The 23,523-nt window shown below is 32.6% G+C and overlaps 1 protein-coding gene across 1 annotated transcript; it reads right to left on the bottom strand.

Moving 5' to 3' along the window:
* Nucleotides 1-776: 776 nt before the first annotated feature.
* LOC145129334 (protein NLP5-like) lies at nt 777-5,777 on the bottom strand. The gene is made up of 5 exons (XM_079064033.1): nt 5,491-5,777; nt 3,530-4,420; nt 3,029-3,076; nt 2,190-2,949; nt 777-2,078 (listed from the first exon to the last, which is right to left on the bottom strand). Exons 2-5 carry the CDS (start codon nt 4,346-4,348, stop codon nt 1,300-1,302), a joined length of 2,406 nt encoding a protein of 801 aa, XP_078920159.1. The 5' UTR covers nt 4,349-4,420; nt 5,491-5,777; the 3' UTR covers nt 777-1,299.
* Nucleotides 5,778-23,523: the final 17,746 nt, after the last annotated feature.

Genomic DNA, 23,523 nt, shown 5'->3' with positions numbered 1-23,523 from the left:
GATTTTAGTGTCACCAGAGCTAAGGGGCTTATTTGTATTTTATATTATATGTTCGGTGAATGTTGAGTGCATGCATGTATAAGATCAATTATAAGCCGGTACGACAGAATGGCGGGGGTTAAGGGGGTTGCGCCCCCCTGTAGGGTCCTACGGGTAGCGCCCTTAGTAGGGTCCAAGGGGAAACGCCCCAAAAGGTCTTTGGAAATTTGAATTAGTTTCATTATAGAAAAACCGAATTTTAGTGGGTGATTATGGTAAGATTGACAAATCCTGTCAGTTTTGGAAAACATTGATTAAACCATTAAACTCGAGATTCTCCTAACTAATTTAGAAGAAAAAACTCTAATCTGTCAGGTATATATACGGCTTCTCATTTATACAACTTCTCTTTTGAGCCGTAGATAACTCTTTTTTGCTCTTCTTCTTCAAAACGAAACTTAGAACTCTCTGGCGATTTGGTTTGTGTTTTTGTGTCTAGATACACAAATGTCCTTTTGGATTATCATAGACTGGATTTCTTGTAACCCAGACATAGGGTGGAAATATTAATTCGGAAAGTGACCTTACACGCTCCATTAGGAATCCGGTTTTCACCATCACCCTAATATTCCGCCAACAGAAACACGGACATGTCTGAAAAGGAGAGAAAGGTGAGACAGCCGTTCAAGAGGTTCCTAAAATCATAGCCATATACCGATTCGTACTAAAGGTCATAAGGCGATAAGGTATCAGACGAAAACAAAATTTTACATCACAATATTTCAACAAAAACAGCATGCAATAATAACTTACACAATAGTATCTTATATCAGTACTACAAAATGCAATAATAACTTATCCCTCATACAATACATGTTATACATTTCCTTCCCCTCTATATAGCAAATCTACCAAATACTTCATATATCATACAAAGCTCCTAATTATGACTTTGCTGTATCCAAAAATAACAGCATCAGCTCCAGCAACAACCTGCATTTCTCCCAAACTCACAACTGTTTTCGACTGACAATGTCGACGCCATACGGTACAACCAATAATGCATACAATACAACCCATCAAGGCATACAGTACAACCCCAAAATGCATACTATACAACCCAACAACGCATCAAAGTCCTTAGTCAGAAATCCTGTACCCACACTACAGAAACAACCACCTGGAAACTGCATACCAAGACTTCCAAGCTCCATCTCCAGAAAACCCGTGAGCCTTGATGCACTTGAGTTGCACCCATACACGGATTGTGAACCAAACTTACTGACCAAACCCTTGAAACGCTAGACCAGGGTCTCCCTTTTACAAGGGTGTGTTACTACCTAAACTACTACCAACACGAATTTGAGGTTCACGAAGAGCAAGCCTAATGGTTCCACTCTTAAAAGATCGATAAACATCAATACACTCCTCTACATCAGCATCACAAGTTAGTAATACCCATTCAGAATCATCATCAAGGTATCTCAGTTGATACCCACCTATATCATTCAAGCTATACCTCTTTGCGATTTCTTGCAGCAACTCATTATAACCCCAATCCTTTTGCAGCCGAAAACGTATCTTTTCTTCGCCAAAAGTCACTTTTACCCTCCAAAGACCCCCTTCCCGTTTAATGTAAGGTTTCGGAGGCCGGTTTTGACATTTTGGAGGATCATTGAGTGATCCTAGAAAGAGCTTCCGTTCTTGTTCTTGATCTTGATCTTGATATCGATCTTGATCTTGTTCTTGATCACCGGTGTCTTCTTTGACCGGTGGGGCCTGGTGGGTCCCACCGGACAAAGAATGACTAGAACTCGAACTCTGACTGCATGAAATGACGGTGTTGCCCCCCTTTGAGTCGAAAGTTTCAGTTTTTGTAGCCGCAAACGGGAGCTGAGTCGTTGTTGACGGGTCCTGAGATGCGAGTTTAGGAAAGTTTGAATAGAAGGACTCGATTTGAAACGATCCGGATCCACCATGAACCGAATCCATCACAAGTTGGATCTTTCTTAAAGAGTGTCCAACTTTCTTGATCTTCCGTGACGGCCACCGTTGTATCCCGTGTTGCCTACATATCCGTTTCAGAGTCGTTGGACAAACTGAAATTACAACAACTCAAATCAAGATCCAAAATAAACAAAATATTCAAATCATCTCTCTCACAAAAATGATAAAAAGAATAGTACAAAAATGTACTATTTTGAACTTACCACCAATATTTTTGGCAGCATCTTTCAGGCTGCCAGCAAAGTGTTGCCTTAGCATTTCTAAAGTGATACTTTTCTCCATCTTGACACCAGCCCTTCTTTTCTCCGTGCCTGAACCTGGACCAGGGTCAGGACCAGGTTCTGTTGTTTCTTGAATTTTGGGAACATGTTCTATATCAGAAACAACAAGTAACCCTTCATTAACAGCCTCTTCCTGCAACTCCTTTTCTGTAACGAACCTTAGGTTTCGACAAATCTTTTGTATGATATTCAACAAAGAATTAACCACACCCTTTTGATCTTCTTGATTCTTGCATTCAACAGGCAAGAAAAACTCCAACACAAAGTCAACTGTATCAGCATAAGTTGTTCTAAGACGTATAGCCACAGCAGCATGCAAGTCAAAGTAACTAGCATGATGAGCAAGTGGGTATTGGGTTTTCGTGTATGATGTCACATCAGGTGAGTAACATGGCTCATTGGTTGTGAAAGCTCGACCTACTACACCTTGACCTTTAAATAAATGATGCGCAGAACAAGCTTCTTGGAAATCTTTGAAGTAAGGATCGGATACGTATGAAGCAATATCTACAGTGGAAAGACAGTAGACAAGGTTTTCATTTGAGTGGCGGCAGCCACTTTTGCCGCCTTGTTGGATGCATGGAGTCCATGTCTGAGCTAGCGGTAGATTATGCATCTTGCATGCAGATTTCAGGGTTTCAAGAATCTCCGGTAAGGCAGGATGATAGAAGCCGTTGCTTACCTGTACAGAATCAAGAAGCTTAACAATAATTTCTTGAAAAAAAAATTCAGTTTTTTGTTAAAACTAGGCTTCTACTTACGTTTATTCTCTGTGTGTTTGAATCTTCAGAACTCCTGAGGTCAACGGCCTATCAGAATCATAAAGTTCTTTCAGATTCCAAAGATCACAACCAATAACTACCATCAAGATTTTAAAGGTATTGTAGGGCATAATACAGAAAAACCATTATATTTTGGATAGTTTAGGGACCACTACACGTTATTTTTTAGTCAAACCATGAAAATTTCAAAAAATTTTCCAAATTAACTATTTTGACATGTTATATAGATTTCACTTCATGGTTACATTGTTATATTGGGTTTCATCGCTAATTTTCCAAAGTAACAATTTTGACATGTTATATGAGGTCAAAATGGTTAAATCGGAAAAATGTCACAAACTTTTATGGTATGAGCGATAGAAAAAAAAAGTATAAGCGGTTAAAAGGCAAAATTGTACAGAAAAGAATGGTTTTTTAGTAATTTGCCTTTTTTAGTAGATTCAACTTACAATATAATCTTGAAAAACTAGAAAAACATACCTCGAGAGCCTTACAAACACTTTGAATCTCTAGAGCGTAAATACTCTTTTGAGTAGTCATGATAACCTCAACAACACCAATGCAATCTTTAACATCTTGATCAAAAACGGGAACTGCAACACTCCCACGAACATCTTGTTGTTGTGCATGAGAAACTCTTGGATACTCTTCTATCTTGAATAACCGAACATCAGGAGTCCATTCAGGAACTTTTCCCATAAATACCCTTCCAGGCAATCCAACACTACCCTTAGCATTACCCTCAGCTGGAAAAGTATAACCTTCTGATATGCTTCTATAATTAGAAAGCCGAGGGCAATTCAATTCAAGTGAGAAAAGTTGTTGACTTGTACTTAAGACTTTCTTGCCATCTTTAATTTCTGGTAGCCATACTTGAATAAGAACATTCTTGTCTACTGTGTAATGTTTTATGTTGTCGATGGCATAAATCAATCTTTCCATTACAGATAATGAAGGGCCAGAACTTGCAGTAGGTGCAATCCACCATCGTTTGCTCGATTCAGAATTATTTTCAGATTCATCATTAGGGAAACCAATGAGATTTTTGACATGGGATTTCGACGAATTTCTTTCAGGGGCGAAAAGGTCTTTTGACACCGGCTTCCCAATGTTGGATTCCAAATTAGGCCATTGAAATGAAGGATCGAAGATGGAATTGGAAGGAGAAGGATTGTTGTTCGTGATTTCAGATCCATCAGTTGCTTGTAACCAACATCCGTCTAACAAGAGTTCATCCATGTAATCAAAATCCATTAGGGAATTGGATGGATTTTCGAATGTGAAGACATTATTATCCATTGGCAGTTTTGATCAAATTTACACAGCTTCTATGAGTCAAGATTTATTGTTCATAACCCTTCAAACTATTATCTGTCAAAAGTGAGGAGTAACATTCTGTAAGTTTGCACATACTATTGAGAAATCAAGAAAATAAATAAAAATTGGTATTTTGACTAATTAGTCAAACATGTAAAAAAAATCATCAAAAGATGAAAAACAGAAAAAGATCAATCAATGAAGAAACCCCAGTTAAGAAAAGTCGATAAAATTCTTTACTTCTCCAAATTTGAGGTGAAATGACATGATGAAAAATCAAATTATAATCTAACAATTTGCTAATTTGACTTGTTTGACTGGTCAAACATGGCGAATGACAATCAGCAGAGGCGAAAAGATCAATCGATGAAGAAATCCCATATGAGATTACCCATGTAAATGATAAGAAAACACTAGGAATATCAAAATATTGTGAAAATTTTGGTATTTTGACTTTCTAACCGGTCAAACATGTAAAGTAATCATCAATAATTGAAGAAACACCAAGTTGAAAATACCACATATAATTCCAATAACATTCCAAAATAACATGCTAAAACCAGTACTAAATCAAAAGATTTTGTATATATTTGCTATTTTAACTTGAGTAATTGGTCAAACATGTAAGATAAATCATCATCAGATGCAAAAAGACCAATCAATGATCAAATCCCAGTTAAGAATACCCCATACATCATGATAAAAAGTTAAAAACACTTGAAAAATATCAAAATCTTCTGCAAAATTGCTATCTTGACTTATATAATATATCAAACATATAAAAAAAAAGATCATCAGTGCAGATAATCCATCAAAATTCCTACAAATCTCCATATTACAGAGGAAATGCTATGATTAAAATTTAAAAAAAAAAAAAAAAAAATCTTACAGATTTTCTCAAGGTTTGTCGGTTAATCAAATAAAGGCGACACATTTTTATCTAGGGAGGAACTCCTTTCCTTAAATAAACAGAATCGAGAATAATATTAAAATAAATTTGATAAAATCTTATGGGCAACATAGAACAAAAGACCAAATAGATGAATCTGGTCAGAAAAAAAAAAGGAAACTGTTTTCTTGCTTCAAATGAAGAGACACACATAGAAATCATCTTTATATTCTACCTTGTAATCATCTTTGTGTTCCTTTAACTCCAATGTTCTTGAAACCTTTTTCCAGGTCTGCTGCTTTGTTGTTTGTTCAAGATTCTCCTTGCAATCTCAGAAGCCCCACCATAACCTCCCTGGGGAATCGCACAGCTGATCAAGATCCTTTGGGAAGAGAAGGAAAGATTCAATCTTTAAGATGGAACTGTGATGATTCAGGGAGAATACAAGTACAGAACTAAGGATGGCTGATGTAAGATAGATTAAATAATGGTGTTTTCTTCATTTTTTTAGTGTGGGTTTGTTTGTGATGTAAGCGCAATTAGGAACCACTAGAGGCAAACTAATGGATTGTCACTTAACTTTCCACAATTTCTGATTTGGCCACTATGGTTTCATTTATTACCGTTTGTGCATTATATCTTGCAGAACTTAACAATTTACATCACTTGATGAAACTTATTGGAACTTTTATTCCTTCGAATATATGCTTGAATAGGACTGAAGTCAAAAACCTCGTTTTTTTAGAACTAATTGAATAATCTTTCTTAATTGCTAAGCATCTTCAGCTATATATATATATATATATATATATATATATATATATATATATATATATATATATATATATATATAGTTTAGTATCTATGGAAAACAAAAAACCCTAAAAATCATAAAAATGCATAAAAAAATATTTAGAGATCACAAAACTTTTTTTTGAATTTTTTTTATAAAAAATCGCAGCTTTTTATTAAAATTCGCTGAAAAAAAAAATAAAAAATCAATTTTTTTTTTTTATAAAAAAAAAAAATTTCAAATTTTTTTTCAGCGAATTTCTTTAAAAACCTGCGATTTTTTCATAAATAAAGTCAAAAAAAAGTTTTGTGATCTCTAGGTATTTTTTTTTATGCATTTTTATGATTTTTAGAGTTTTTTTGTTTTCCAAATAACCCTTCCCTATATATATATATATATATATATATATATATATATATATATATATATATATATATATATATATATATATATATATTCAGCACATGACCAAATTATATCATATAACCACATAATCACATGAAAAATGACATATATGAACGTATGTTCATGTATGTTCGTATTCATGAACATCAATATGACATATGTTAATAAATAAATAAGAGACATTTTCATGTGGTTATATGGTTAAGTCGTACAATTTGGTTCTATGTTGAATCTTCATATATATATATATATATATATATATATATATATATATATATATATATATATATATATATATATATATATATAGATTCAGCACAGGACCAACTTATATCATCTAACCACATACTCACATGAAAAATGACATATACGAACGTATGTTCATGTATGTTTGTGTTCATGAACATCAAAATGACATATGTTAATAAATAAATAAGAGTCATTTTCATGTGGTTATATGGTTAAGTCGTACAATTTGGTTCTATGTTAAATCTTTTGATAGCTTATTTTATTTCCTTATTTTTATTAATTTATTTTAGTATTTTTAGCTCTTTTTATTAGTATTACATTGTATATTCTTTATTTTCTTTTTCATGGATCATGTCGGGTACTTTCTATTTTGCATGAGATATTTTGTAGGGTTTTGAAGCTCATTGCGGTTGCGGTTTGACTGGAGTTGGGCTTAGTGGGCTTCTCGATGCATTATTGGGCTTTACGGATCCATCAAAGGAGATTTGGACTTAAAAAGTTGAAGATTTGGATGAAGTGGACTTTTGAAGATGGGTCATGGATTCTTATTTTGGGCATGGACTATCCATTTTTAAAGTTTGAAGGTGATTGGCCAAATTCAAATCAAGTAAGTCATGGAGGGGACCAAGGGAATCTTGGGTAGTGGAATGGGTAGTGGAGAAGAATGGACCAATAACATTCCAGCAACACTTGCGAGGGTGGAATCTTAGTCGCGTGGGTACCCGTGCAACTGCACATTTTTGGGCGTTTTGGTCATTTGTTTACCATTTACCTTGGGGGTTGGATCTTTTCAGCATACTTCGATTTTCCACCATTAGAGACCTGGGGAGGCGATTTTGGGAGCTTGGATACTCATTCTTCTCATCTTTCTAATTAATTGGTAGATTTTTGATGCAAAACACTTTTGGGATTGTTATTTTGTTGCCATGAGTGGCTAATTTCTCTATTTTGGTTAACTTTAGCTAAAATCCTTGGATGTTTGTGGGTTTTTGAAGGATTCATGCTTAATTGTCATTTATCTTATGTTTATTATTCTAGTTCATATTTCTTATGCTTGTTTAATACTTTGATCATGAGTTTGGTACTTGAATGAGCAATTGTTGGTTTATTTCTTTGGTTTAGCATTGAATCATTGAATTTACTTAGAACAAGGGCTTTATGATGGTAGAAATCATCTCTAGCTTATGAATCATGACTCCTCTATGGATGTGTAAGCATTGACATCCTCTAGGAATTGGGGATTCCTTCATTCTTAAGGCTAATCAACTTCTTGGGTTCAATTGCTTCAATTAGATCCTTGATTTTGATTAAGAAGGTGTGTTGTGGGCTTCCCCAACCTCCATACTACCTATGAGGAATCTTGACATATCATGCTTCATGATTGCTATAACCAATTTGGGATGAATGATAAGTTGCATATTGAATCCTAATGATAAACACACAAATGTTCATTGTGTTGAATTGCCTTGGTTAACCAATTCTCTCCAATATTTGAGCATCTCATCATCTTGCTAAATTGCAAGCTTTTTAGTTATTCAAGTCTTTTAGTTTTCAAGCAATCACAACACCCCCCTTTTAGTTTAATTGTAGTTAGTTAGTTTATTTACATTAGTTTTATTGGATTGCATTGGTGATTGAATATAACCATTTCCCCGAGGATCGATACCCCTTTTTACCATTATATTACGTTTTATTTGCAAACAAATGGTGTAATTTGCTTGATGGACTTGACATCCCACCATCTTATATATATATATATATATATATATATATATATATATATATATATATATATATATATATAAGTGTTGTAAAGATCCTGATTAGGTCCCAATTAGTCCTTCAGTGTTATCTAACCGACTAGAAGATGCCTAGTGATTAATCTATATCTACAAAATGAGCGAAGCAGTACCAAACGATGAAATTTTAACACTTTGAAGGAGTTCTATCTCAATAGAAACTATATGAGGAAATATTAGTGTTGTATTAATCATATTAACATATTGTGTTATGATATTTAATTTTTCCGTGACACCCCCTACCGTGAAATCATGCGTCCGCCCCTGTTAATCATATTTAATTTTTTAAAATTCAATGAATTAGCAATTTAGGATCCCCGATTAATTCTTGTCTAGCCGATTAATCCTTTAACCTTAGTCCATCGACTAGCTAACGTCGAACGTTTTTTACAACCTTATATATATATATATATATATATATATATATATATATATATATATATATATATATATATATATATATATATATAATATTCTTTCAGAAGGATTCGTATCAAGAAGAATGAGATTGTATTCTAGCAGAATGAGAGTGTATTCTACTATAATACACTCTCGTTCTTCATATTTCATGCAACTTTATTGTATTTTAAGTGAGTGTCCTGAAACAAAACATGAATCCATACATAAAAACTTAAATATGAATTCATTCTGAAAGAATGTTATTGCTGACATTAATGACGAATTTAATTAGTTTCCATAAAAAAGAATTGTAATTATAGATATCATTTAATATACATACAATTATGGAAATCATTTAATATCTCTCTTTATTTAATTAAATAATTATTTAGTTTTACTAAATTTTTATCGGTGCATTCTAGCACACAATAAATATAAGAAATATATTAACCTTATATATATATATATATATATATATATATATATATATATATATATATATATATATATATATATATATATCTAAGACATGGAAAAACGTCGAATTTATTTAACATAGGTTGGATGGAACCAAACCAGCAGGGGCGAATTTACTTGGACATTAGATGTGTCCATGGATCCATCTTATTTTCAAAAAACTTTTCTAGAATTCTGACATGTTGAAAACTTTCCATCAATATAAGATAGGCTTCGAAACTCTTACATATCAAAAGTTATGATTGTTTGAAGTTTAGTTTATTTATCTCCTTTTATCATTGTCTCATTTATTCAGGAAGGACTATGCTAAGTCTTTGTTATGCTTTGCATCATATTTTGTTTGGTAAAAAACCAAACACCTGTTTTTATATTAAAAGAAAGCTCAGATCTAAAAGGATGGGTTGGTAGTTGCAAGTTATTTTATCTAACTTACATATTAACTTATTGCATCACTACAAATTGATGTGTTTTATATGATCATCAATATTCAACTTTAAGAGCTCAACAATCATTATAGTGAAGTAACACGTCATTGCTCTTACTAAATACTACTGATATATTTTGTGTCCAAGTATAGTGTTTTGAAGCATTTAAAGTGAACAAACTACACAAAACAACTAAAGCTTATCCTAAATAGCTCTCGAGACATAACCTTGAGAACTTAGAGAAAATCTTCATAATTATATTGTGGATGTACAAGGAAATTCAAAATTTAATAATTATAGTGGAATTGAAAACTTAGAAAGGATGAAAGTATACATTATATCCAATGGTATATCTTTTTAAAAAAAATAGCAAAGTTTTTACATATTGAATTATCCACCGTAGAACATGCATTTTCAGCAATTAAGCTTGTAAACGACGTTTGAAAATTGTTATTAAAATGATACTTTCCTTAGATTATATTACTGATAACACAACGTGATAACCAAACCTTTTTATCGGTTTATTTGTCACATCAATTAAAGTGTTGTTTGTTTTTTAAGAGATAAATGTCTACAATATATGGACCACATATGTAGAAGAAATGGAATGGTGGAATATAATTCATACAAACATATTGCTTATAAAATTTTATACAATACTAAAATATAATTCATGTAATGGTAATGTTTCTTTATAAAAGGGTTATATATATATATATATATATATATATATATATATATATATATATATATATATATATATATATATATATATATATATAAAAGTTATAAAAGTGTTTCTTACAAAATTTTTATACAGAAAACATTTTTTAAAAGTTTTTTTTCTATGTTTATAACGATTGTAATTTTTTCTTGATTTAGTATGAAAAGTAGTTAAAATATTACGTCTTTTATAATATTATCTAGACTTTGGAAGAACCCAAACTACAAAGTAATGTATAATTTTAAGAATTAAACATAGTATGACTAAAACAGCTCTTAAACTTTTTTGTCATTTTTTGTTTTAAAATGTGAAGAATTAAGTTTGTTTTTTTTTCCTTCATTTAGGAATGTTTTTTCCTTCAACCGTGTTTTTTAGCTTAGAAACGACATTAAAATTAAAATGTGAGAAGTGGTTGGACCATGTTTCTTCTAAGAAAAAGACGTAAAAGATTTGCAGTCTTCTACAAAATAAACGGTCTATAAGTGGAAACGTTTGCACGCTGTCTATACGGTGCAAACATAAAAGTTTAAAAAGCCTTTTGTACAAAATAATAATAATAATAAATAAAATCACCTTGTGTGAAATACATGAGACTGAATTATGGATTCGACGTTATAAACTAGGCCAGTAATCCAACCTATTAGTTTGGAAAAAAAATTGTCTTAGTCCAACCTATTAGTTTGGAAAAAAAATGTCTTAACCCTTTTCTTTATATTCAGCAGCAATCAGAACAATGATAAAGATTTCTAAAAATGACATTCTATATTATTTGCTGATGTAATGCTCCCAACAACTGACAAATTGTGGGGGTACAAAAGATGGCATTTGTGTATTTAAAGAAAGTCAGACGCTACCTTGGAATAGAAGAACTTGTGGTGAAAAATAGAGTGAGATAAGAATCTTCTATACATACAATGTATTATTATGAAGAAAAAAAAAAGGAAATTCGATTTTTATTGTATATGAAAACTCATCATTGCTTACTTGAAACAGCGTACGTGTGTTTCTCCATAAACCATCCAAAACTACTGTAATCGAGTTAATAATTTGTATACAATGTTTATAAATTATTCTAAACATGTTCTACTTTTTGAAAAAAGAAAGAGACTTAAAAGGGTAACATATTATTTGATTTGTACATATTTGGTCACTGAGTTTTTTTTTCGTCCACATTTACCCATTTAAACTTGTTAAACTGTACACATTCAGTCCTTATAACCTGTTACTCCAGGTTAGCCGGGAAAAATAACTTGATAGGGTAATATATTTTTCATTTTGTACACATTTAGTCCTTAATATTTTTGTACATATTTAGTCCTTAACATTTTTTTTGTTTCAAAATAAGTCCTTTTTTTGTACTCATTCAGTACTTATGAATGATTTCTTTAGGTTTTTTTCACGACATCTTACGTGAGACAATCATTGATGAGGTGCTTGGGTTGTTGATGCTTATGTCCAATGCGATCTCGACTGCTTGGTTGCGTAAGTCTTGTGGTTTGGCTTAGGTCTTGTATTTTGAACATCGTAACTTTTTCATACGATATCAGATTTTAAGGATCTTTATCCACGTGTTCATTTTTTGAGTCTACTACAACTTTCATTAAGATTACTTCCGTTAAAATGTAATATATTTTTACTAACGATTTTATAAAAAAAACATACATACATGCATTGATAAAAAACGTATGGACAGGCGAAGACGCAGTAATACATAGTAGGTGTTGCCGAGATGAAATAGGTGTTGCCGATACATGGAAAATATGTATAAACGTAAAAAAAAAGCGAAAAATTTTCCACTGCGAACAGAAAAAACAGGTGTTGTCGGTGCAACACCGGAACCATACTAAATCCTCTACCGCGTATGGATATAAAAATTGTAAGTAAAAATATATTATTTTTTAATGGGAGTAATCTAAATGAAAGTTGTAGTAGACTAAATACGAACGCATGGATATAAAAATCGTTAAAATCCGAGATCATATGAAGAAGTTATGACGTTCAGAACACATGACCTAAGCAACCAAGTAGTCGAGATCGCGATGGATATAAGCATCAAAAGCCCCATACACCTCATTAATGAATTTACCACGTAAGATTTCGTGAGAAAAAACTAAAAAATCATTCATAAGTACTGAATGAGTACAAAAAAAATGACTTATTTTGCAAAAAAAAAAAAAAGACTAAATGTGTACAAAAATATTAAGGACTAAATGTGTACAAAGTGAGAAATATATTACCCTATTAAGTCATTTTTACCGGGTAACCTGGAGTAGTCGGTCATAAGGACTGAATGTATACAGTTTAACAAGTTGAAGGGGTAAATGTGGACGAAAAAAAAACTTAGTGACCAAATGTGTACAAAACGAAAAATATATTACCCTTTTAAGTCATTATCCCAAAAAAAAAACATAAACAATCATTACACTTTTCGAATTCAAAAAAAACGTTGTTGAATAATACTTGAGCATTTTCACTAATTCCTTTTCCCCCAAAAAAAAAAGTGAAAAAGAACTCATATCTTGATACTCTTAGCATACAATGGACCAAAAGCAGAAAGAACAAAACAAAAGTGTCGTAATTAAGAATTTACCAAAAATTTAGTGGCCAAAATGTGAATAGTGGAGATGCCAAATCGCAATCGGCTACTTTTTCTCTCTGCCTATTGAAAAGAATCTTTTATTAATTTCCAAGTTTTTAAAATAAATTTTAAATTTTAATAGATGCTAGATATACAGCAACATCATCTGAGCGCGTGTATGAACTTCGTATCAAAGTTGTTGTTTTCTTGGTTCGTGTCGTTCACGCGCTGATAAAGGCGTTGAAGTGTTTTGTTGTGGGAGAATCAATGATTTCGTCAGCATTTTTATGTGATGGAATCCACTAGTTAATCTGTGGATTAACTTTTTTTAATGTACGGCAAAGTCATGATTAACAAAATTACATTTAAGACCCTAATCTTTTTTATAACTTCTTGGATAACCCTTTTACTTCTTTTATAGGACAACAATGTTGCAGTTGGATTTGGCAAAATACTTAAAAGGGATAATTACATATATTGTCTTAAATAAAGAGTTAAATATCATATTTACCCTATTTAATCTTAAAATATCATATTTATCCTAAATAAATATCCAAAATATCATATTTGTCAACAACTTTTCTTAAAAAAATTTAGAACATTAAAATGTAAAATTCATACATACAAATTACAATAATACCCTCACTCTTTTCTTTTGACATTCTAGCACCATGCAACATACAACCATGGAATTAGGTCTCAAAGTTCCTAACAAGATCATTCATATTCAAATTCAAGAAGAAAAGATAAACAACATTTTTAAAGCTAAACATGAGGATGCTATTCTTCATATACTGGTCTTCAGGAACAAGACACATTTTTACTAACATCTCGTTTCTGAGTTCAACTTAGCGAGAGAAAAGAAAGGAAATTGGTGGAAGTGACAAAAAGTAAAGAAATTAGTATTTCCGAGTTTTCATTAAAGGAAGGAAATTGAAGGAAAATGAAATGATCGTTTTCCTTCTGATTTGGAAGGATTTTAAGAGAAATAACAAAATGTTTAATTTTCATTTCACTTTTCTCCGACTCAAGAACACAAAAGACAAATTATTTTTTATTTCTATTCTCTCATTACTTTCTTTTTTTTATTTTTTGCTAGAACTAAGGAACTAGGCGTAAGTTCTTGATGACTAACTGTCGATGAATCATTGTTGCATAAAAAAAACGCAATCACAACTTATAATAAACACAATAAATGATTCAAGTGCAATAAAAACCTGCAAATATGCCATAAATTCAGATGAAGTAATTGGTATTCCATCATGTGCTTTAGATGAAAGTCACTCAAATAATTTCTCCATTAATATCACACATGATCCATGATTTTATTCTCGTGGGTCTTAATTTTCATGATTTTGTAACAAATCTTGATGTTAATGAGCAAAAGAAAATTGGAATTTAGTGATATATGAAGTCAATATATGAGATGGATTACAGTAAGAAAAGGTTGATGTTAGACTACAATCAACGCGTTGCATCTTGATCTAGGTATTTATCGTTTATACCCTTAAAATGAAATTAAATTGCAAAATTGGTCATTTGGCTCATTAAGTGAGATCGCGCGTTTTTATCTAGTAAGTTGGGCGTACGTGGCTGGGGGTCAAACCCTAATTTTTATGGTTTGAGCCTTATTTAAACATCATTATCTCTTCAAGACCTCTTCCCTCATCAGCCTCCATCTCCCAAATCGTCCCTTCCCTCATCAGCCTCCATCTCCCAGATCGTCTTCTTGGATCCAGAAGTATCTTGCTCTCAAACATCATTTGGAGGTATAAAGCTTGGATCTTGATGTGTTATTTGCTTAGATCTTGTTATTCTAGAGTTTGTATGCATTTTTGGTCCCATAGTTTGGTCTAATGGAGTATGAGCTACTCCAGGTCCTTGAAATGTAGTTTCCTATAGTTTTGAGCTCATATATTTATAAAAATGAGAGCTTGGACACTCTCATTGAGCCATTCAAGAGTTTTGGGACTTTGGATAACTTTTGGACCAAGGGTTTGAATTTTTACCTCTTGTATGCATGCAAATGGATAAAGTAAGAGACTTTATCCATTAAGACGTCCCTTTTTACCTGGATCTGAAGTTTGGTGCTTTGGCTTAACGAAATAAGAGCTTAATAGTGATTTAGAGATTCAGCTCTGGTACGCTGGGCATACATGGAGGTACGTTGCGCGTACCAGGGATTGATCCCGTGTTTTGGAATGGCACCCTCTACGCTGGGCATAGAGGAGTACACAGGGTGTACTTATCCTATATGGAATCTTTGACTTTTTGACCTTGACTTTGATCAGGATTTTGACCAAGTTTGAACTAGGGGTATTTTGGGTATTTTGAGCAGTAGTTTGAGACTAGTTCATTGTTTGTTGTATATGTAACCTTTAGAGTTGGCATTTGGAGCAACGTTCTTTTTTTTCTATCTTTTCAAATTGTGAGGTGAGTTTTCTTTGCTGTACTTTGGGGTCGAAGGCACCAATGCCGACCCAATGGATTACGTATCCTGGTATATTGGATTGATGTTATGCTGAGTATGTGTTAGATTGGTAGATCTGTATGATTACCTGTGTTCACTGAGTATGCCTTAGATTGGTAGATCTGTATGATTACCTGTGTTGTTGGTTATTAATTGTTATTGTATATGTCGACATGTTATGGTTTTTTGGGTTGAGGCGGTCCTGCTTTGTGTTGAAGGCCAAGATACCCGGGGCAATCGGAATATACTGAAGGCCTACGTGGTGATCCAGTCAGGCCGAAGGCCCGGAGAGCGGCCCAGATAGGTTTTAAGCCCTGCGAGGTGGTCCATTCAGGGTTGAAGGCTCATATATACATGTTGTTATCTATATTGGTTGTGTGTGGTCCTATGCGGGAACTCACTAAGCTTTTGCTTACCGTTTAAGTTTTATGTTTTAGGTACTTCAGATGATCGGGGAAAAGCAAAGGCGTGATCGTACACATCCTTTGGTGATATGTTTTGGAGATGTTATGATACATTGATTTTGGAACATTTGTACTTGATCTTGGGTTCTTATGAGTTGGGTTTAATTGAAAACAATGATTTCTATTTGATTAAAAATGAAAAAAAAACGATAATTGTGGGATGTTACACAACGATCAACAAAAACTGATTCAATTAATAGAAAAGGGGGGCAAGAACCTGATTTCTTAATCCAATCGACAGAACCAAGCAGGAACACATACCAATTCAATCATGGTTTCTTAATTTCGGAAACCCCATAAAAACAGTTTAAGAACCATACCTTCTGAACTATACTCAACCAAAAAGTAGTGTCATTCCAGGCGGCTTTCATTTCAATGGCGGACGATGACGGTGACTACGATAGTGTTGGCGATGACGATAATGGCGGAGTCGCCCTCCATACACGTCTGTGTCATTTGAGTTTCCAAGTGGCGTTCATACCAGTAGTGAAAACACGATTGGAATTATACATGTAATATAGAAGGAAAGGTATACAAAATAGAAATAAGAGTATTATGGTCATTTTAGATTTTTTTTATAATTATAACTATTATAAATTACAAAAAAAATTATAAAAATGTTTTAAAATTAAAAATAAAAAGTTTAGGGCATATATGATATTTTGAGTGTTTATTTAGGGTATGTTTGATATTTTGATATTAGATAGGGTAAATATGATATTTAGGTCTTTATTTAGGGCATATATGAAGTTATCCCTACATTGAATTTATTTTGTAAGACATTTTGATTTTTGATGATTTTTTTTGTCATATATATATATATATATATATATATATATATATATATAAAAGCTCCTTAAAATGACTTAACATATCTTATAATTCAAAGCAATAAATATATCACTTCTTTCCTCAAAATGTCATATGCTCAATCAAAAAAACCAAAAGACCATTTTTCGTTTGAATATGATTTGCAAATTATTCGGTACAAAATGAAAAATTTTAAAGTGGAACAAGGAGTACACGATGATATTTGATCGAAGGGTGTTAGCAACAGAGGAAGCAGGTAAACAATCGGATTTGAGCAATGTGTGGTAAATATATCACTTCTTTCCTCAAAAATGGCATATGCTCAATCAAAAAAACCAAAAGACCAATTTTTTGTTTGAATATGATTTACAAATTATTCAGTACAAAATGAAATTTTTTAAAGTGAAATAAGGAGTACACGGTGGTATTTGATCAAAGGGTGTTAGTAGCAGAGGAAGCAGGTAAAACAATGGGAGTTAAGCAATGTGTGGTTTTGATATGAGTGAACATAACGATATTTGAAGCATTGATTAATGGGATACAGATCGAAATGTTAATCAATGAATGTCTTAACATTCAATATTAGTGGTATTTGATAATTTTGAAAATAAATGAGTAAGATCTCCACATGGAGAAAACAAAATCCATTTTTGGTTATTCAGTAATCAATCAGTGGTTGGACAATGGTTGGAAAAAATTTTGGTTCTATGTTTCATGTTGGTGTGGGATAATTGGTCTTTTGATTTTTATGATAGTTTCACTTTACTACACTGTAGTAAAAAATGTTTTTTTTTTGTTTTGGAACATGGATATTATGTCTTAACTCGAAATAAACAATAAATTATTGAGTTTCTGTTTAAATTTGTCACCAAAATTGCAATGTTGAAATTGTTAGTGTTGAAATGTTGATGTTAAAGATAAAGGTGTTCGAAATAGTGATGCTAAAAATGAAACTATTGTTTAAAAAAATTAAAAACATTTTTGGTTCCATGTTTTGTGTTTGAATACGGATTAAACACATTATGAATCGTAAATGTAAAACCGAGTTAATCACCATAACTATGATCATTACGATTTGTATGTTTAAATCAAGTTAATCACAATCATTGTGACAATTATGGGTTTTTTGTTTAGATATTATTTATGGTATATGGAAAGAAAGACACACAAAAAACAAACTTTTTTGCTCTACCTTCGCACCATAAAACTTGCAAAAGAATCATGTTACGTGTCCGTTCTTTTTACATGTTAGAATGTCAAACCCAACAAATAAAGAGGTACAAAATATGACTCCAAAGATCACTACAATACTGTAATTAGAATGTATCACAGAGCAAGTAGGGTCAGTCAACAAAAACACACAACTAATTGTAAAATGATTGTCTTTTTGCACAAGACGTATCGTAACAGAATGGGAGGTTTTGTTAGATTTTTTTGGGGTAAGAAAGCACTTGGAATTTTGAGAATCATGATGAACACTTTCAAATTGAAGTATTTCGGTGGTACTCCCGACATCATCAATTGGATAAGACTCACAAATTTGAGAGACAAGAACTGAGAATGTTAGATGGTATGATTTTTGTGTGTATCAGAAAATGATGACCAAAATTGGTCATAAACCACCTTTGTCTTATAACTGTCACAAAATAGTTTTATGTCTTAAACTGTCCAAACTGCCACAAGGCAGTGTGCAACAGTCATAAATTCTCACTAAACTGGATTTTCTATAAGGGTCTAGACAGAGTCAAAAACCGGGTCAATTATTCAAAATTTGAATTTTCCACAAGGCAGCTCGACTCCAGCCAGGGGCTCTTCCCATTGGACTCCTCTTCCAAGGGCATTTACCCCGAACCCTCGTTCGTTTAGGGTTTTCACCCCTAAATGACAATCTACTTTGAATCTTGAACACACTCAAACAAGTGTGCACTCTGCACCTTCCTTACTTGCTTAATGTTTATCAAGATTATATTTGGTCAAAAATTAATCCATTACACTTAAATACATGATGGTAATACAAATCACCAACATGATTGTTTGTTCAATTAAAACACAAATTAAACTCATGCAAAACTTATAAATGAATTCAGTTAAGAAAATGATTTTAGTTTTATGTTTTACTATCTAGTTATATTATAATAATTATAAAATGATGTCACATTCACTCTATCTAAGTTAGTACTTGGAATTACTAACAAACTCTAGAAAATCCCATTCACTACGTTAATTAACCAAGACAAGTTATTTGATTAATCCTTACCTCATTAACCTAATCTAAACAAGCTCTTAGAATTAGATTGAAAGATTGTGTTAAGTTTCACGTGAATGTTCCCAACAATGTCCAATATTTCTCACAAACTCGTAAGCGTAAAAACATGCAATTATAGTTTACACTAAAGTTAATCTCATCACAAAACTAATTTGATGTTGTCAATTAATATCAATTTCACAAAATAATTTTGGATTTCATAATGACTTAATTCTAATTCAAATGGCCACCGTGAACCAAAATCAAAATGAAAATTAATAACATCAGTTTAATAGTTCAAATTATAGGGACTGTATATGTAAATATGAAGTAGCCGAAGTCACTTTCGGTTCCTTAGTTGTACCCTGTTATTTGGAGTCTTTTTCTTTCTCTCTTTCCTTTTTATTGTATTTAATCTGGTTGTAACTCACATTGAATATACATAAAATACTCTTGAGAATTACTCGTTGATTATATGGTATCAGAGCGCATCATCCTATAATATTTTTTTTCTCTTCTTCTCTGATTTCCTCTATCTGTCATGGCTATTGCAAGCCCTAATATTCTCAATCTCGCCAATACCACCAGCTCCACTCTTAATTTTCAGATTCCCTCTATCAATATCAAACTAGAATGTGAGAACTAATCCTTATGGCACACTACAATCATCTCGGCTCTTGAAACATTCGATTTAGATGATTTTTCCTGGATCCTCATCCACCACCGACGACTCTTCTTGTTCCCACGACCACAGGTACTCCAGCCACCGTTGGTACTCCGGCCATCCTAGGTACTATGGCCACCACCGAACCTAACCCTCAGTTTACGGCTTTGAAGAAGAGAGATTGGTTTGTCCTTCGGTGGCTCAAGTTAACCTTGTTGGATTAGGTGTCTAACCCCATAACTATAATTGGTATGTACTTGACCCGAGAGTAGCATGGTCCATTTCGGGTTGCCTTCATCAGGACAATTTGATAGGATGGATTTTGAGAAAGAGGTTATTTGTGATTTATTAATATATTATAAGTATAATATATTAATTGGGAAATCATATTATTTAGTTAGTATTGATCAAGAATTAATTTGGAATTAATTTAGTGATCAAAAGAGACTGATTAGATTAACGGAGACTGATTATGTAAATCAGCGATACATATGATTTGGGCTAATGATCCATGATTGATTTGTAATGGGCTAAGCTTATGTGAAATTCCATAAAGTGTTAGTCCAAATAAGTTATGGATCATAAGCCTAAGTGTAAGAATTAGGGTTTACATATGACTCTTGGAATTCTACACTATATATGTAACCCCTAGCTTGCTAAAATCGGCACTATGAGTCTTCCATGTGTAACCCTAGCCGATTTTAGGGCTACCAACCTCTCTCTCATTATTCTCCAATTGTTCATGGTGTTTGTGACTTGTTTGAGACACAACACTTGGGGTGCTAAGTTCTCTTAAGGCCAAAGTTCTACTAGCTACATCAAAATGTAATCTTCTAACTAGTTTTTTTTTTATTATTCTTATGTCAAATTGCATGCTAGTTAGGCTTTAAGCTTTGGAAATGAATATTGCATGTATAATTAGAGAAAACTTATAGCCAAAGCTTTAAGGTTGTATGTGCACCATATGAGTGTTATAGTACATAAAACCCAACAGTGGTATCAGAGCCATGAGTGTTTTCTTTTATATAGATGCATAGATTAATTGTTCAAAGTTGAAAAGGTTGAAAATTTGCATTCTGACTGAAGGACTCGACGAGTCCATGTTCATCAGTGATGAACTCAACGAGTCCATTATCCGACTCGACGAGTTGGATCACCTGTTTGCAGTTTTTTTTTGGGTTTTTTTTGGCAAGAATTGGATTAGGATCATTACCACAAACTGTTTTATATCATAAAATATATTTTTTCTGATATGGTAGTGATTATACTCATTCAATTAAAAGATAAATTCTTAAATTTTAGATAATTGCTAGTTTATATGATAAAGCTAATTATTTGTAATTTTGATTTGAGATTATCTTACTACAAGAGTTGTATTATGATCAAATTGGTAAAAGATAAAACAGTTATTTTATAAGTTTAAAATTTGATCGAAATGTTTTGAAGAGTTACAAAACTTGTCATCAAGTTTTGGAACTCAAAAATTTTTAAAAGAGTTACAAAAACAAGCCATAAAATTTGGAACTCAAAAGGTTTTGAAGAGTTTCATAACTTGTCCTCAAGTTATGGAACATGAAAAGTCACATTCATAAAAAACATTGACTCCATAAGTTATGGAATCCAAAAGTTTTCAAGAGTTACAAAACTTGCCCTCAAGTTTTGAAATTTGAAAAGGTTTTTTTTATGAAACATTGAATTCTAAAACTCTTGGGTTCATAACTTAAAAAAAATTAATTAAATGGTTTTAATTTTGAATTTAGTATTTGGAACTTTGATGTTTTGTTGAATAGTTCAAAACTTCAAATTAACTCTTATGGACTTTATTAATAGTTAATTAAATGTTTAATTAAAAGAGTATTATTAAATCCATAATCATATGGTTTAAGTTTAATTAAATTAAGAGTATAATTTATTAATAAATTAAAACATCAAGTATTTTAAAAGGTTAAAATACACCCTTATACTATATAAAATTAAAAGTTTAATATATTATATATGTATAATTAAAAAGTCAGTCTTACCATTGGTAGGCCTCATTCACGAAGCCAATCTATGAGGGGGGTATAAGGAAACTGCCTATAAAATGGCAGTTGAATGGGTGTCCACTCTCACCCACCGCTTCCTTGATTAGTGGAGGGTCGTTAGCCGAACGTGTAGGATAGGACACAAACTTCCATTAAAAGTATAATGAAAATACTAAGTAACTAAACACTTATAAATTCTCAATCTTAGTTACTTAGGAAAAATGTGAATTTGATGCTAACCCATGAAATTGCACATTGCACCTTATTGGTCAATTAGTGGAGCGTGTGTGGTTGACCGGCACATTAATGTGGACTAATGAAGGATGGCAATGGGTTTCTCGTAAATTATCATTGATCAATGAAGCGTGTGTGGTTAACCGGCACATTGATTAAGTGATTAATGACATCGAGAGTACCAAGCTAATTTGCATGGTTACTCACACATTGTTTTTGATCCTCAGTATCCCAGTCACAAACTTGAAGGGCATAATCGAGCTTAAACATGCCATTGAAAAGTTCAATGAATCTCAAAAGAATCTAGGAATTTCAATTCATTTAAAACCTAATATTCTTTTTCGTTTTTCATGGTGGAAATTGGTAAATCGTCATTTACCCACCTTCAAATATTTTGCAATTGGATTACGGCATCCTTCTTCCGAATTGTAGAATGTTGTGTTGGATCCTAGCCTTAATATTCCATTTTGGGTGTTATATTAAGGACTTAAATCAACTAACTTGAATTTCTCCCTTTGTAGATGTCTAGTTCTGACAACTATGGTCTACCTTATCCTTTTGGAAAAAGGTTTCCTTATAAAGATGATATTCCACGAGACGATCGAGGTGAAAGATTAATCCCTTATTCATGCTGTAGTGGAACTTCTCTTCCTCCACCTCCTCCAATTATTCTCCCTGACCCACATGTCCGTAGACTTGAAAAGTTCAAGGTCACTCAAGCCCTATTGGCAAGAAAACATGAAGATGGAAAGTCTGTATGTGCTCACGTCTTGGACATGAAGTTGCATATTGACAGGCTGGGAATGTTGGGTGTTATGTTCCCAAGGAAGTTGGTTGTTGACTTGGTTCTTCATTCACTTTCTAAGTCATATAGTGAGTTTGTTAAAGACTACTATGTGACAGATCACGACGTGACCCTTATCGATCTGACATATCTGCTAATTGCTGTTGAATCAGCAATGATTTGGCGTTCTAGTAAAGCATAATTGATTGGAAGATCTAATTTCCAAGCTGCCATGGACATAGGCAATGACATAGAAAGTCCAGAAATGATCCCTTCTCCTATGGGAAGGGAATTGGCTATGGTCAAAAGTTTTGATCATAAGAGAAAAGCCAGTTCTGAGATAGCTCCATGTGCAAATGCCAAAGAGTCCACTTGTTTCTACTACCATTTGAAGGGACATTGGAAGCGAAGCTGCCCAGACTACCTGAGAGATCTAAAAGATGGTAGAATCAAATTGTATGGTTCTACTTCAGGTAAGTCCACTATTTAACTATATTAAGTTCCTATTTGAAGATTCTTAATACATGATGCGATGAAATCACATTTTGATGTTTTGTAGGATCAAAGAAAAGAAAGGAAGCTTAAAGGAAAAAGCATGTTGATTCTGATCGTGAAGGGATGGATTTCGATCGCATGATTCGATGATCAGAATTGTGAGCTGCTACTTAGGAGTTATGATAGATTGCTTAGAAATATGTAGTAACATAGTTTTCATTTGTAATTG

Source organism: Lactuca virosa, chromosome 8, assembly GCF_052849685.1.
Source record: "Lactuca virosa cultivar CGN04683 chromosome 8, Lactuca_virosa_CGN04683_v6, whole genome shotgun sequence".
NCBI lineage: Eukaryota > Viridiplantae > Streptophyta > Magnoliopsida > Asterales > Asteraceae > Lactuca > Lactuca virosa.
The sequence above is the reverse complement of the archived record's forward strand: the minus strand, read 5'-3'. Positions and strand labels throughout refer to the sequence as shown.

What these genes read in the sequence shown, in the direction of transcription:
- LOC145129334 (XM_079064033.1), bottom strand. Translation starts at nt 4,348, where the DNA reads ATGGATAATAATGTCTTCACATTCGAAAATCCATCCAATTCCCTAATG. An exon ending in CAAACACACAGAGAATAAAC is followed by an intron (nt 2,950 to 3,028) that starts GTAAGTAGAAGC and finishes GATTCTGTACAG; the next exon opens with GTAAGCAACGGCTTCTATCA. An exon ending in TGCTGCCAAAAATATTGGTG is followed by an intron (nt 2,079 to 2,189) that starts GTAAGTTCAAAA and finishes TTGTAATTTCAG; the next exon opens with TTTGTCCAACGACTCTGAAA.